The sequence below is a fragment of the Notothenia coriiceps genome, unplaced genomic scaffold, assembly GCF_000735185.1.
Source record: "Notothenia coriiceps isolate Sejong01 unplaced genomic scaffold, NC01 NC01_scaffold00024668, whole genome shotgun sequence".
NCBI lineage: Eukaryota > Metazoa > Chordata > Actinopteri > Perciformes > Nototheniidae > Notothenia > Notothenia coriiceps.
This window is the reverse complement of record NW_011357369.1, coordinates 4,802,572-4,816,039: the sequence shown is the minus strand read 5'-3', so window position 1 is coordinate 4,816,039 and position 13,468 is coordinate 4,802,572. Positions and strand designations below refer to the sequence as shown.

The 13,468-nt window shown below is 41.8% G+C and overlaps 1 protein-coding gene across 1 annotated transcript; it reads left to right on the top strand.

The window, feature by feature from the left end:
* Window positions 1–2,461: 2,461 nt before the first annotated feature.
* On the top strand, window positions 2,462–13,281 carry LOC104955639 (kinase suppressor of Ras 1-like). The gene is made up of 14 exons (XM_010783014.1): window positions 2,462–2,615; window positions 3,775–4,138; window positions 6,002–6,159; window positions 6,263–6,329; window positions 7,125–7,208; window positions 7,307–7,368; window positions 8,043–8,155; window positions 8,303–8,477; window positions 8,597–8,654; window positions 9,322–9,376; window positions 10,276–10,515; window positions 12,124–12,320; window positions 12,435–12,531; window positions 13,049–13,281. Exons 1-14 carry the CDS (start codon window positions 2,534–2,536, stop codon window positions 13,184–13,186), a joined length of 1,890 nt encoding a protein of 629 aa, XP_010781316.1. The 5' UTR covers window positions 2,462–2,533; the 3' UTR covers window positions 13,187–13,281.
* The last annotated feature ends 187 nt before the right edge of the window (window positions 13,282–13,468 follow it).

Sequence of the window (13,468 nt, the reverse complement as noted above, 5' to 3'; positions counted from 1 at the left end):
AAGTAAGGGGAAAGTGCGCTGGTCTCTCTCCCCCCTATATAGGTCAGAGACTAACACAATGCAATATACTTCACGAGAGTATGAACACACTAAGACTTTACATTATTATTAATATATATTTATATAGACCACACACACAAGGCAGGCGTAGACATCGGACAATAACAGAGTATATGGCGTGACAGTCTCCTTAATTTCATTTATATATTCAGCAGTACTTGTGTAGCAGGTAGCTTGGTCTCCCGACGTACAGGGATAATAGTGTAATTACCTACTGCAGAGAAATTTTACTGTTGAGTCTCCCTGTCCTAAGACTAAAGAGGTTGTGTGCGTACGATAAAGAGAACTAGATAAGGTAGCGCACTGTAGCGTACGCTCGTGAGAGTCTGATTGCGTGTGTAGTCTCTGACCTTATTAGGTGAGACGACGACCAGGGTAACCCTTACATTTACTACCGGTTTTCAAGTGTATAATGTTCCCTACGTGGCTTGTAACATTACGTATAATGTGTTTGTTGACTTATAACAAGAAGGTTGCGTAGTGTGTTAGAGTATGTGTGTACATGTGTGCGTGGATGCGTACACAGGGTGTGGTGGACGTGTGTGGGACAATGTTTAACTCCAGTGGGTGGTGGATGTCGAGATGTATTAGTAAATTTACCGGTGTCGGCAAACACTAGGAAGGAGTACAATGACGTACCGTTCAGTCGTTAACCCAGTAATCTTTGATTCTATAGTACGACATAACAAAATCTATGAATTTGAGTCATTCGTATGCTTATGTCTCTCCATTACATGCCGACAAGACAGTCTGAGTATCGAGTCCATAACTTACTGTGTATCGATATCGAAGACGTGCAGAGTCAGATTCATAGTGACATTTGTTGAAGTGACAATGAGGTCTCTCGGAGGAGCACCGAGCTATGAGCACGGCGCTACGACGTAATTCTCTTATCTCACGGGTAATTGTACCGCGCGGCAGTTAGGTAAGGGCCTGTAATGGCTCAGGCTCCTCGCTCTCCCTTAATCTCTTACCCTTTCCAACGTATTACTATAACTGTATCGGGAAGGGTAGTCTACGTGACCTACGGAGTAACCTGCCAGCAACGTCTTGGATAGACAGTCAACGTCTTTGTTACTTGCGCACGTGTCGATCTTCTGTTGGTACAGTCACCGTGGAGAGGGACTTTCACAGTTACTTCGTCCACTCGTCATCGACTGACGTACACACTTCCCGTATTAATCTTGTCGTGACTGTTCTCTTTTTTGAATTATCTGAGCCTTCTCAACAAATAACCGTTAGACTGGCGACTCAAGTAAGATCCAAGTGAACATACCGTATTCCGCTTACAAGTTGGTTACAATAATAAACTTTGACCTACAAATGTACACATTGTTTAATGGATATTGATCTGGTCCAATTCAACCTTGGCACTTCGGGTCCAGAGCGTGATCGTAAGTTATTATAGAATCCCATACTATAACCGAGTCTTGTCAGAGTATTATGTGTGCACGTGTGTAACTTACATAGTGTGAACAGTATAAGTACGTGTGTGTTTACCAAAGGCCAAGTGTATGTACACTGAGATCTTAAGTTATGTCTTGCTTCAACCACTGTTCTAACTGTGTGTATAACAAAACACAATGTAAGGGACTTGGATGGCTAGTATTTGGCAAGACACGTCGCCGTAGCAGACACGTACGCACCCCAACAAACTCTGAGGGACTGCGAGTGCTAGCACTGCTTAGTTAGATAGTGACGCGTTAACGCGTCTTTACAGAGGAGTTAAGATCTCGGTCAGTGTACTCGCGCGGGGGTGCTCCATCTAAAGGAACGCAAGTACGGATCGCGAAGTACATGCGGTAAAACGCGCAGGCCAAAAGTTTTATTTACAAGTATTAAAAGTAAGCATAGGACACCAAACCAACTGAGACCTGTCTGTCCACCGCATCTACACAAACACATACACACACTGTACCACACGCACCTACGCACTGTACAACACGCACCTACACACACCTACAAACTGTACCACACACACCTACAGCTCCTAAAGCATATAATCAGGCTACAGCCGTTGTGTATTTTATTATGTGAAGCACTAAATGGTTTTAGAAAAATATTGACTCTTTGTTTGTAGATATCTACTAAACTAAAGCATACAAATACAGAGAGTAATGTAGGCCTGTTATACTGAGTGATATATATTTTACACACTGCTCTGCTTTCTGCACGGACCTCACAGCTGTTCTCACTGTAAACAACATCACTGTCTCCTCCAGAGAGCCTCCTCGACGCTCGATCCTCGGTCCGCGATGTGCATTTAGAGAAATGAGATGCCCTTCAACATGGCGCGCCGAAAACCATTTCCGGGTCACTACCGGAGGACCGAGGAGTCGAGAAGGGGAAATTAGAGAAATGAGAAAGGTCCATAGATTGATATTCTGTATATATCCCCCCCCCCCAGGCTGCAGCAGGGAAGCTCTCATTGGACGGGTCGCTGCAGAACTCCAGCTGTGAGCTGCAGGAAACAATGAGACGCCTGGGCTCCAGCTCAGAAGATCGCCCCCGCCTCACCGGCACCCTCTCCTGCCTGAAGAGTGCCAATGAAGCAGGTGAGCCAGGGAGCTGCACTGCATGTGTGAAGGGCATATTTATAGGACATGCATGAATATAGATTAAAAAAAAAATAGTAATCGGGTAGATTTCTTTATTTTGTTCAATCTTAAGGGGTATGAGCTCAGTTCTATTTTCACTTGGTTTGATAGGGGAATGTTCAAAAATGTTGTTTATTTGGAAACTTGATTTACATTTGTAACATAATTACCAAAACTATGTACCAGCTAAGGGACCGTCAAAGCCCCAGGTTCATTTTGTGGCATTATAATAGGTTTTAGGGGGTATGATATGGGCTCAGAACAGTCTCATAATACACACATGCACACAGAAGGATTCACACTTGTATTTTTCAATGCACACACAAATGTGTTCCGTTTCATATACATGTAAATAAAATCAAAATACAGAAAAAAGTTTTAAATGTGTATTTTTGATCCACACATATTTGTTTTCCGTTTAAATTCTCTGAACCTGCAAACACAAAACGCTTTCCGTGCGCGGATCGCTGTGCATTCGTGTGTGGGTTTTTTGAGACTCCCCTGACACTCACCTGATTCGTACTTGTAATTTTTTCTATCTATAGCCAATCAGATGTCTCCTCAATTCTAAGCCAGTCACATGAGCGCGCCCCCACGAGGGTAGATTTCTTGCGTTCATGACGTAGCGCTTCATGTACGCATTTTGCGCTGTCCGGAGATGACAGGTCCATGGAGCCTGCAGGTACTAATCTCAGGACCGAAGGTCCGTAGTATAGTCGTCTTTATTTTTACGGTATTATTATTCTTTAGCAGTTTAACTTTGGAATGAAAACACTAGTTTCGTATAATTTTGTATTTAACATTTAAGAGTTTTGAGTACATCTTTCATTTGTTGTCCATTGGCCGAGCCACATATTTCCAAAGCTTTGTACTGATATCAATCTGTACCCTGATGACACCCAGCTGTTCGTAACCATTAAGGTTGGAGACAATGGAAATCTGAATGTCTTTTAGACCTCAAGAGCTGGACGCCACCAAAAGAAATAAATGAGATCTATATTACTTTGTTTTGTGCTAACATAGCTGGCAGTTTCTTTACATTTAAACATTTTAGTTTATTGTCTTTTCATTGTTTCTATATATTCTACTCTCTTATTTGTCATCTTTGACCTTCCAGGTGAGATGAGACGCAGCTCTGAGCCCCAACAGGACAGTGATGCCTTCTCTCCCTTTAGCTCCCCCTCTGGCTTTGTCAGCCCCTCCTCCCCCCTTCCACCAACCGGTGCCCACGGACGCTCCATCTCCATATCAGTGGTACCATGTTCAGGAGATCACAAACCTATCTCATTGGCTGAGGACGCGTTCCTGCCCAACACCCCTCCAGCCTCTCGAGCCTCGAAGGCACGCATTGCCCTGCCCTCCCAGACCCCCCCGCCAGCCTCCCGCAAACTGCTGCAGCTCCTCCCCAACATCACCCTGCCCAGGAGCAAGAGTCAGGAGTCCCAGCTGGCCAACCGCATCGAGGTTCCGGCTACACACAGGTGGGTCTAAGAGTTACTGCAGTCGTGTGTTTATGGTAGATCAGAGTCTCCTGTTTGAAATGTGCATTACCTTTCAGCTGCCAAATATCAAACAGAAATAAAAATAGTGGGAAAGAAGTCATGGAATTCAGGTATAGCCTCAGATATTTCAATTCTAATATTTGTGATCTCCAGAAGATGATATTTAAAAATGTTTTAGTCAGACATGCTGTCCTCAAGTCAATGAAGTGACCATTTGCGGCAAATGCGGCCACTTCAGCTTGTACTCTCACTTCCTGTCACATTTTACTTTCTATATTTCAATCAGGAGAGACAGTTTTGATGGAAGAATACATATGTATTGCCAAGGATACACAAATTACTGTAATGGTGTTTTGGCGATTAGGCCCCGTTGTGCTGGAGTATCGTTCGGGAGGGGAGAACCGATCCGATGAAATTCCCCGGGGTCTAGACACTGGTGGTGGTAAATGGATTGTTGGGTCGGTCTGAAGAGGAGTGGCTTAGCTTGACCCTGGATTCAGAGGGACAGGAGGTGAAAAGGGGGGGAGGAGGGTTGCGTCGAGTCACCTGAAATGACAGCTGTCAGAGGGGGAGAGCAGATTTTAAAGGTTTAGCAGAGCGCTATGATAGGCTTGTGAGAATAGAGCAAAGTGATTGGTTAAGCTGGTGAGTGACGCCCCGATCACTTGTAGAGAGGAGAGAGAGTAGTAACATAGAAATAGTAAATGAATGAGAAAAGAAGGTCTTCCTGGTTGAACTTACGCTGAGCTTCATTAAAGTCTCAAAACTTCCCAAAAAATACTCAAAAAATCTAAACAGATGCCAAACCTTGCTGTTCGGTATGAATTAAGAAAGCAGGATAAATTAATATATTTGACCATGAATCCCCCTGCTCAGATCCAGATTAAGGTAAACTTTTAATAAACCCCGAAATTCAGTTTTTCCCTCTCACAAGGATTTGATGCCTTGCTCAAGGACACCTCGGCAGTGCCCAGTAGGTGAACTGGTACATCTCAAAGTACCAGTCCACACTCCTATATTTTTTGGTCCGACAAGGACTTGAACCGGCAACCCTTCGGTTCCAAAAACAAGTCCCTGAGCTACTGCTGACCAAGGAAATCAACAATGTTTTTACCACAACTATATAAATATATAAACAAATATTTCTAGTTAATAAAAGTGTGGTCATCTGCCTAAAATGTCAGCTTTGCACACAAGACTTTTACATTACATTACCTACTTTTATCCAAAGCGACTTACAATAAGTGCAATAAACCACAGAGATTCAAACTAATGACAACAAGGACAGTGCTGACATATTTACTTCAAAAAGCAATATCATTGTAAGTGCTGGTGCATAAGTTATTTTTTTCCGCCAACGTATAAGTGAGACAGGTGGGTCTTCAGTATGCAACAGAAGATATGCAGACTCTCCGTTGTCCTGATATAAGGGGGAAGCTTCTTCCACCATTTGGGAGCCAGGGTAGCGAAGGACATGTCTTTGTTGGGGTGTACCTGGTTCCATTCATGCTGTCTATGGGCTTAACATTGTACATTTTTTGCCAATATGAGTTTATTAGCTTTTCTGTAATGACTACCCAAAGGACACACTTCAAATGTGTAGACCTACTACGTATAAAAACGTACGAACTACAAAATTGTCATTAAGTTGATAATCCTGTCTAACACAGTCTCCAATGCAGGACCTTCTGTGATTTGGCATTCATACACACACACAAATGAAGGGAAAATTATCAATATGTATCCCTGACTGTGGCACCAATGCTAGCGATGACGTGACAGTTGTGTATTCTCAGGATGAAGGACTGCTGTAGTAGTTGTTCGTTGCTCTCTGTGTTGCAGAGGCGGTAAGAGGAACAAAGTGTTGGGGGCTCTTCACATCAACGGGAACACTCCTGATGACTCGGCGCTGCGCTCCCCCCCGCTCTCTGCACGAACACCTGGCCCCGTCCCGGCCTCAGCCCCCTACATGATGCCCACCACCCCCACCCTGCTGGACAGTGAGTGTCCTTCACGGATCTGCTCTGGTTCCTCCTCTCTTTGTTCTGCTGTGATTCTGCTTCCTTTCCTTTGTGTTTCTGAAGCATTCTATGTTCTTCACAGATGTCTCCATGCACAGGGGTTCCCCTCAGACAATGAGGAGAGACATTGGCCTTGCTGTCACTCACAGGTCAGTGATCAACCCCCCCCCCCACTGTCCTGTTTAGAATAAACTATTTTATTTGACTAGGTTATATTAATTATGCTGTAGATTCTGTCAGTGGTTCGATACCAAGTTCATTGTGTCAATATGGTGACGTTTTGGGCAAGATGCTTAAAAAGGCATTATGCTTATTTTCAGGTTCATATTAGTAATGGTGTCTCCACTGGAACATTTCTCCATGCTTTAATGTTCAAAAAGCTCTTTATTGTTCTCATACTGCCTGTGCTGCAGCACCTCTTTTCACCCTCTTTCTGAAACCAGCCCAGTCTGCTCTGATTGGTTAGCTGGCGGACTCGGTTGTGATTGGTCAACCGCTTCAAGATGTGTCAGAAATGTCCCACCCCTAAGCCTATCACGTACAATGTATACAAGCACTAGCCAATAGAAGTGTGAGTGTTACATAGTGATGTCACTATGTTACGGTAGTCAACAAAGGAGTCTAATTGAGGCGTTTCAGGCAGGGGGGGAGTGTGTGGGAGAGAAACTCCCTCTGGAGGGAACACAGGGATTTTAACCTTTGCAGACCATTTACTTGCACAAAAACCCATATAACACAATACAGGAAAGGGACAACCCCCAAGAGCATAATATGGCCTCTTTAAGAGCAAACTTTATTGTGTGCAGGCTATTTTCCCAAAGCCAAAAATATATTTATATAGAGCTGACTGTGTGTGGTATTGCAGTCACTGAAGTAAAGGCTGAATTGGCATTAGGTTGGTTCAGCTGATTGTTTTCAAAGACCAAATGTTTTGTATTTTGTAGGTTTTCCACCAAGTCCTGGCTCTCCCAGACGTGCCAAGTGTGTCGCAAGAGCATGATGTTTGGCGTCAAGTGCAAACACTGCAAGTAAGAATCCTAAAAATAGCCCTGTCCCCCCCCCCCATACTCTGTTTGACTAATACTTCCAATTGCAATGGTCTCACGTCATAACCATCTGCTCACAGGTTAAAGTGCCACAACAAATGTACCAAAGAGGCTCCCTCCTGTCGGATATCATTTCTCACATGTAAGCATCACGCAACACCTTCTGTTTCTTCCATGTTTTCTTCTTTTGAAATGTAATTGTCAGGGAAAGTTATTTTTTTATTTGACGTGTATCTCAGCACATGTCGAACTGAATTGGACAGGTTGTTGCTTTATACAACTCTTACAAACTGACTATATTTAGTTTGATGGGAATATAGCTAAGAAGAGTTTCGCCTGTGTAAAGAGATTCTCAACGTTTCAGGAAAAAAGATTCTCTCTCTTTTTGTCCTGATCCATTTATATAAAAACCTGTCTGAAAATGAGCTGATCAGATTTCAGCCATTTGATGATGTCATAACGATGTTTTGGCTTGTGTAACCATTAGCCAATCCCCAACCAAGGTAACCTCCCCCACCTTATCACCTGAATCTCCTCCGAGTGCACCATTGTGTTCTTTTTAACCAAATATCTCTCAGAAGGGCGTGGGGAGGGGCTCCTTATTTTCATCTAAAGTAACAGCACTTTGGAAACAGGGCTGAAATAGAGGGGATTATGGGATGCTGCCATGATCTGTTTGGTGTTTGGAGCCAAACACTTCAGAGACATGTTTGTATATATCTGAGACCTATAATATATCCATGTAAAACAGTATAATAGGGGACCTTTAATATTCAATGTTATGTAATCAAACCAATGTTTTGATGTGATTTGAAGTGCCCAGGATGCGGAGGGCAGAGTCAGTGCCGTCAGATATCAATAACCGGATTGATCACACAGTAATGATCCCACTGCAGTTCGGCACTTTACCTAAGGCAATAACCAAAAGGGTAAGCAGTGCAAGCACATGAGCACACGTTTCTTTGACAATCTGTTGCTGTTCTCAAAGTTATTAAGTGTGTGTGTGTGTGTGTGTGTGTGTGTGTGTGTGTGTGTGTGTGTGTGTGTGTGTGTGTGTGTGTGTGGTGTGCAAGCAGGAGCACCCCCCCAGTTTGAGCCAGCTGGACTCCAGCAGTAACCCATCATCCGCCACCTCCTCCACACCTTCCTCCCCGGCACATTTCCAGCACAACAACCCCCCCAGTGTGAGCACCACCCCCCCATCCAACCCGTCACCACAGGCCTCCCGGGACAGCCGCTTCAACTTCCCAGGTCCTAACCTGTTGAGATGTATTCACCTGTCTGAAGCCTTTTAAACGTTTAGCATTGCACATCCTCCGTTCTGATTTAATAAAGTATGAAATGATGAATGTTGATTGATGTTCCCCCAGATGTTCCTGAGTCCACACACACTGCTGTTCAACATGCTGGAGGCTCCAGTCAGTCTGGGTAAGGGAAAGCAACACAGAAACCAGACTGGCTGATGTTAGCTCATCATACTTCATATAATAATTTTTAATTTAGTCTTTTATATATTCGGGGATCAATAAAGTATATATCCATCCTTCCATCCATCCATCTAATAAGACAATAGGAAATATCCAATGCATGTGCATTAATGTTAAAAAACATAAATCGGTCAGTGTATACACATTTGCTTTATTTATCCCAGAAGAAATGTGGTTTTGTGACGGATGCTCAATTTTTAAGTGAAATAGAAGAAGCAAAAATATTATTTTTAAAAATGTTAAACAAATATGAATAATAATATAAAGGTTTTTTATAAGTTTATGCAATAAATGATAACATAAAAATAAAGATATTTACATAACACAAGAAGTTATAGTAACATTTAGTTTTAATGCCACATTTACTTTTGGAGAATTAGAATACTTTATTAATCCCGAGGACATTGGGTTACTTGACAGTTGCTCCATTTTTAAATAAAATAAATCAAAGATAAATAAAATAGAGAAATCAATAAACATAAAAGGATTAATAAAAAATGTGCAATAAAAAAAGTAAAATATTCATATGAACACGTATATTACAACACATACAGTGGAGTATAGATATATGTATTAATGTTGCTATTTCCCTGTCTCTCTTTTCTCAGACTGTCGCAGGTGGCCTTCACTGACACACAGCTGTCAGCGACGCAGCGAGGGGGGGTGAGAACTGGCCCTCACTCACACAGTTACATTACCACAAACAGGAAGTGAAAATAATGACTTATTTGCTTGGGCGTTGTGGTTCACAGCACTTGCAAATGAACTGATGTAGAGCACATTACTTTGTTATGTCATATTAAGTGTTCTGTGAAGGAGCTGTGTCTCTGAGCCTGACCAACCGGAAGTCATGCCATCAAATACAATTTTAATACTAAAGCTTTACATTAAACATTATTTATAAAAAGATTATTACAGGACAATATATACATAGGCACAAAGTAAAGTAAATAATCAGAATTTTTTTTTTTACAAGTAGGTTTAAACGTAAGGAATTAGCTCTGCTTTATAATGGTGCATATATAAACACAGTAAGAAGAATTCATTAATTGAGTAAAACAAGATGCAAACATAGAACTATTATAAATCTATTTAATGAGACAAATTACTCTGAAAATATAATAAAATATGTACAGTATATCTGAATTTTAAATTGGAAGAGTTTTGAAATAGGTATCATTGCGAAGAAATGTGCAAACATTCACAATAATTCACAATATTCACAGTATTTTGTACTGTAAAAACTGGACTGTATTTGGTTTAACTTAAAATAATGATGTATATAATATTGTAATTTTATAAAATGATGAAATAAATAATTAAAATGTTGGTAGACACTAAACTGTACACCGGAAGAGAACACTTAGGATTGTTACATTGTACTCAAAGAGCCCATGCTGCTAATACTATGCCACTGTATAAACTGAAAGGTTGTTCTTCAACTTCCATTAGTTTTCTTTATATTTCTCACATTTATTTTTGTATGAGATCCTTTTCCCCCTCAAAGCACTTGATTACTCAACAGTCCATGGTCACTTCCATTATTGTGTTTTTTGTTTCAGGAGGAAGACTACCCAGCTAAAGATGAGGAAGCAGGCGAAGATGGCGACACAAACCAGAGCTTTCCCCCTGAAGAGGGGGATGCGGACGGGCTGGAGGACCTGCCTTCTTCCATCTGCCGCCGGGGGGCCGTTGGCCGCCGGAGGGGGCCGTTATCTCGTATGCCCAGCCATACCAGCGTCTACCTGCAGGAGTGGGACATCCCGTACGAGCAGCTGGAGCTGGGAGAGCTCATTGGCCAGGTGAACACACACACTAATGCTATTCCTCATTTCCTCAGAGTACTTATCTTAGTGCACTGCATGTCGTTCACTGTGAACAATTTAAACTGTGTAGTGTTGTCTCAAATTCAATATGTCTGCTGTCACCAGAACTGACATTTGCTGCTGATATCTACCAAGCTTCCTAGCTAGCTAGATACAACTCTGGGGAAAATTAAGGGACCACTTTGCTTTTACTATCTACATTTGTGTTATTTTATTCTATAAACTACTGACAACATTTATCTGTGTTGGAATTCAACAGACACTGGAATGGAATAGCTGCCATACATGTAGAGATTGAGATTTAAGAAAAAATGTGGAGCTGTCTCAGCTGTTTTCCCGAGCTGTAGCAATATGCAACGTTATTGTTCTGTGTACAGACTGCTCAATCAACCCTATACAATTAACTTTGGCCTCTGTTCAACACCAGTATTTTGAAAAAATCCACATATTAGAATATTATCTGGCATATTGCTGTGTTCACAGGAGCAAACATTAGCAATGGCTGGTTGTGCTACTTCGGTTAAGTAGCCAAGATTGTGGTCTTTGATAGCGAAAGTCTCCGGTGTTCCAGACATTGATGTGTGAAGAGATGTGGTCTGAGGCACGGCCCAGATCATTCTCATGACAATTGCTCAGTGGCTCATTTTTTTGTTTAAGAACACAAATACTTGGATCTTCCAACGTTTTCCCCATCCATGAAGCCGATAGAGACCGCACAGTTGTTTTTTCTTTCTCCAAGCCCTGCTGCCAATCCACTCCGTCACAGCCTGGTCTCGGCTCAGTGAAATGGAGCGGGAAAACAACTCAGACTCGGTTTTTAGCACATTTTACAACTTTAGGTCCAAATGAATGAATTAAGGCCTATTCCTATTGTGTGGTAGATTGACAGATGTATCTTCACCAATGTTAATCAATGAGAACAAGTAGTTCTGGGCCTAATGACGTCACATGACGGACAGGGATGTTGTAGAACCACCGTTTTGCCACTAAATTATCTTCAACAACTGGCTAACTTCCTGGGGGCTTGAAAACAAAACTTTTCTACGTTATGAGAGCACCATCAGCGCTCTCAGTGCACTGCATTTCCATTGTGCCGTACTTATGCACTCAAACTAGCCAATTCTAGTAGAGCTAAAGGTGTATTGAGACACAGGTAAGGTAAAGTAAGGTACCTTTATTCATACAGTATAGCACATTTTCAGAAACAAAAGCAATTCAAAGTGCTTTACATCAACATTAACACACAATAGGAAGACAAAAGAAATGAACAATAAATAAACACAATGGAATAAAAGATTCATAAAAACCATGCGTAAAAGAGATACAGAATAGTTGAAAAACAACGTTGTAAAAACAGTAGGTGTTGCAAGAAGTATAGGGATAAAACAAATGAAATGAGTTCTGGGTAAGCAGCTGTAAAAATTTATGTTTTTAGCCTTGACTTATAAGAACTGAGCGTTGGTGAAGACCTCAGGTGTTCCATTTGTGCGGTGCATTGCATGATACTACATGTAAGTACATATACAGAATAAATGTCATGTGGGTCTGACACAGCAGACACATTTTGACCCTGTGGTTGTCCAGGGGCGCTGGGGGAAGGTTCATAAGGGCCGCTGGCACGGGGAGGTGGCCATCCGCCTGGTGGAGGTGGACGGGAACAACCAGGACCACCTGAAGCTCTTCAAGAAGGAGGTGATGAACTACAGGCAGACCAGGCACGAGAACGTCATCCTGTTCATGGGCGCCTGCATGGCCCCCCCACACCTGGCCATCATCACCAGGTACAGCTGCTCTAGTTCCCAACACGACTCATGTATGGCAATATGTGTTCTTTGTAGGAGTACGTGTGATATGTTGTGTGTTTTAGTAACCATGTTGCCGTGTTTTTCCTGCAGCTTCTGTAAAGGTGTGACTCTATACTCTGTTGTAAGAGAACGAGGTCACCTGTTAGACATCAATAAGATCAGGCAGATTGCACAGGATATTGTAAAGGTAAGCAACCTGTCATTTGATTATCAATTTATGACGATTACCTATAATCTATGAATACTAAATGTCTCACTAAATATGTAACGGATGTGTCTCAGTTACAAATGAAACATTAGTATTTCTTTCTGTGCCTTTTTTAATTTAATGAAATACTTTTTGCAATGTTGAAAGTATATTGTAATAGCACATATATAACTGAATTATGCACTTTTCACAAGTATTACATGGATCAAATACTGCCATCACAATTGGTCCACACCTGTGCTAAAATAAAACAACTATTAATCCTTAAACCTTAATTGTAAGTATTTATTTTCTCTCAAAAAGACATGTCACAGTAGAGGAACACAAAACTAATATGAACCTGAAAATGAGCAGAATATGTCCCCTTTAAAGCCACTTTGTATTTTAACAAAACGATTCAGACTTTGTTGCCCAGCCAGTAATCCAATGAAAGAAAAAACTCTATAGTCACAAACAGTAACAAGAACCTTTGACATCCTTTTTGTCTCTATTACAGGGAATGGGTTATTTGCATGCCAAGGGAATAATTCACAAGGACCTGAAGTCCAAGAACGTGTTCTACGACACCAACAAGGTGGTCATCACAGACTTTGGCCTGTTTGGGATGTCAGGAGTGGTTCAGGAAGGCAGGTAGGAGAGACATGAAATGATCCGCTGTAATCTGTATCTCTATATCTAATGATCTGTACCTCTGGCAAACCAGTGTTCATTAGTAGTGTGTGTGTGTGTGTGTGTGTGTGTGTGTGTGTGTGTGTGTGTGTGTGTGTGTGTGTGTGTGTGTGTGTGTGTGTGTGTGTGTGTCAGATTATATAGGACATGGGTGTGTCGCTGCAGCACGTTAAACACTGACAGCTTTTTTAGAGAAACTTCTCTGGATGTTTCATGTTTATACAGCATGTCTATTACCAATAATCAC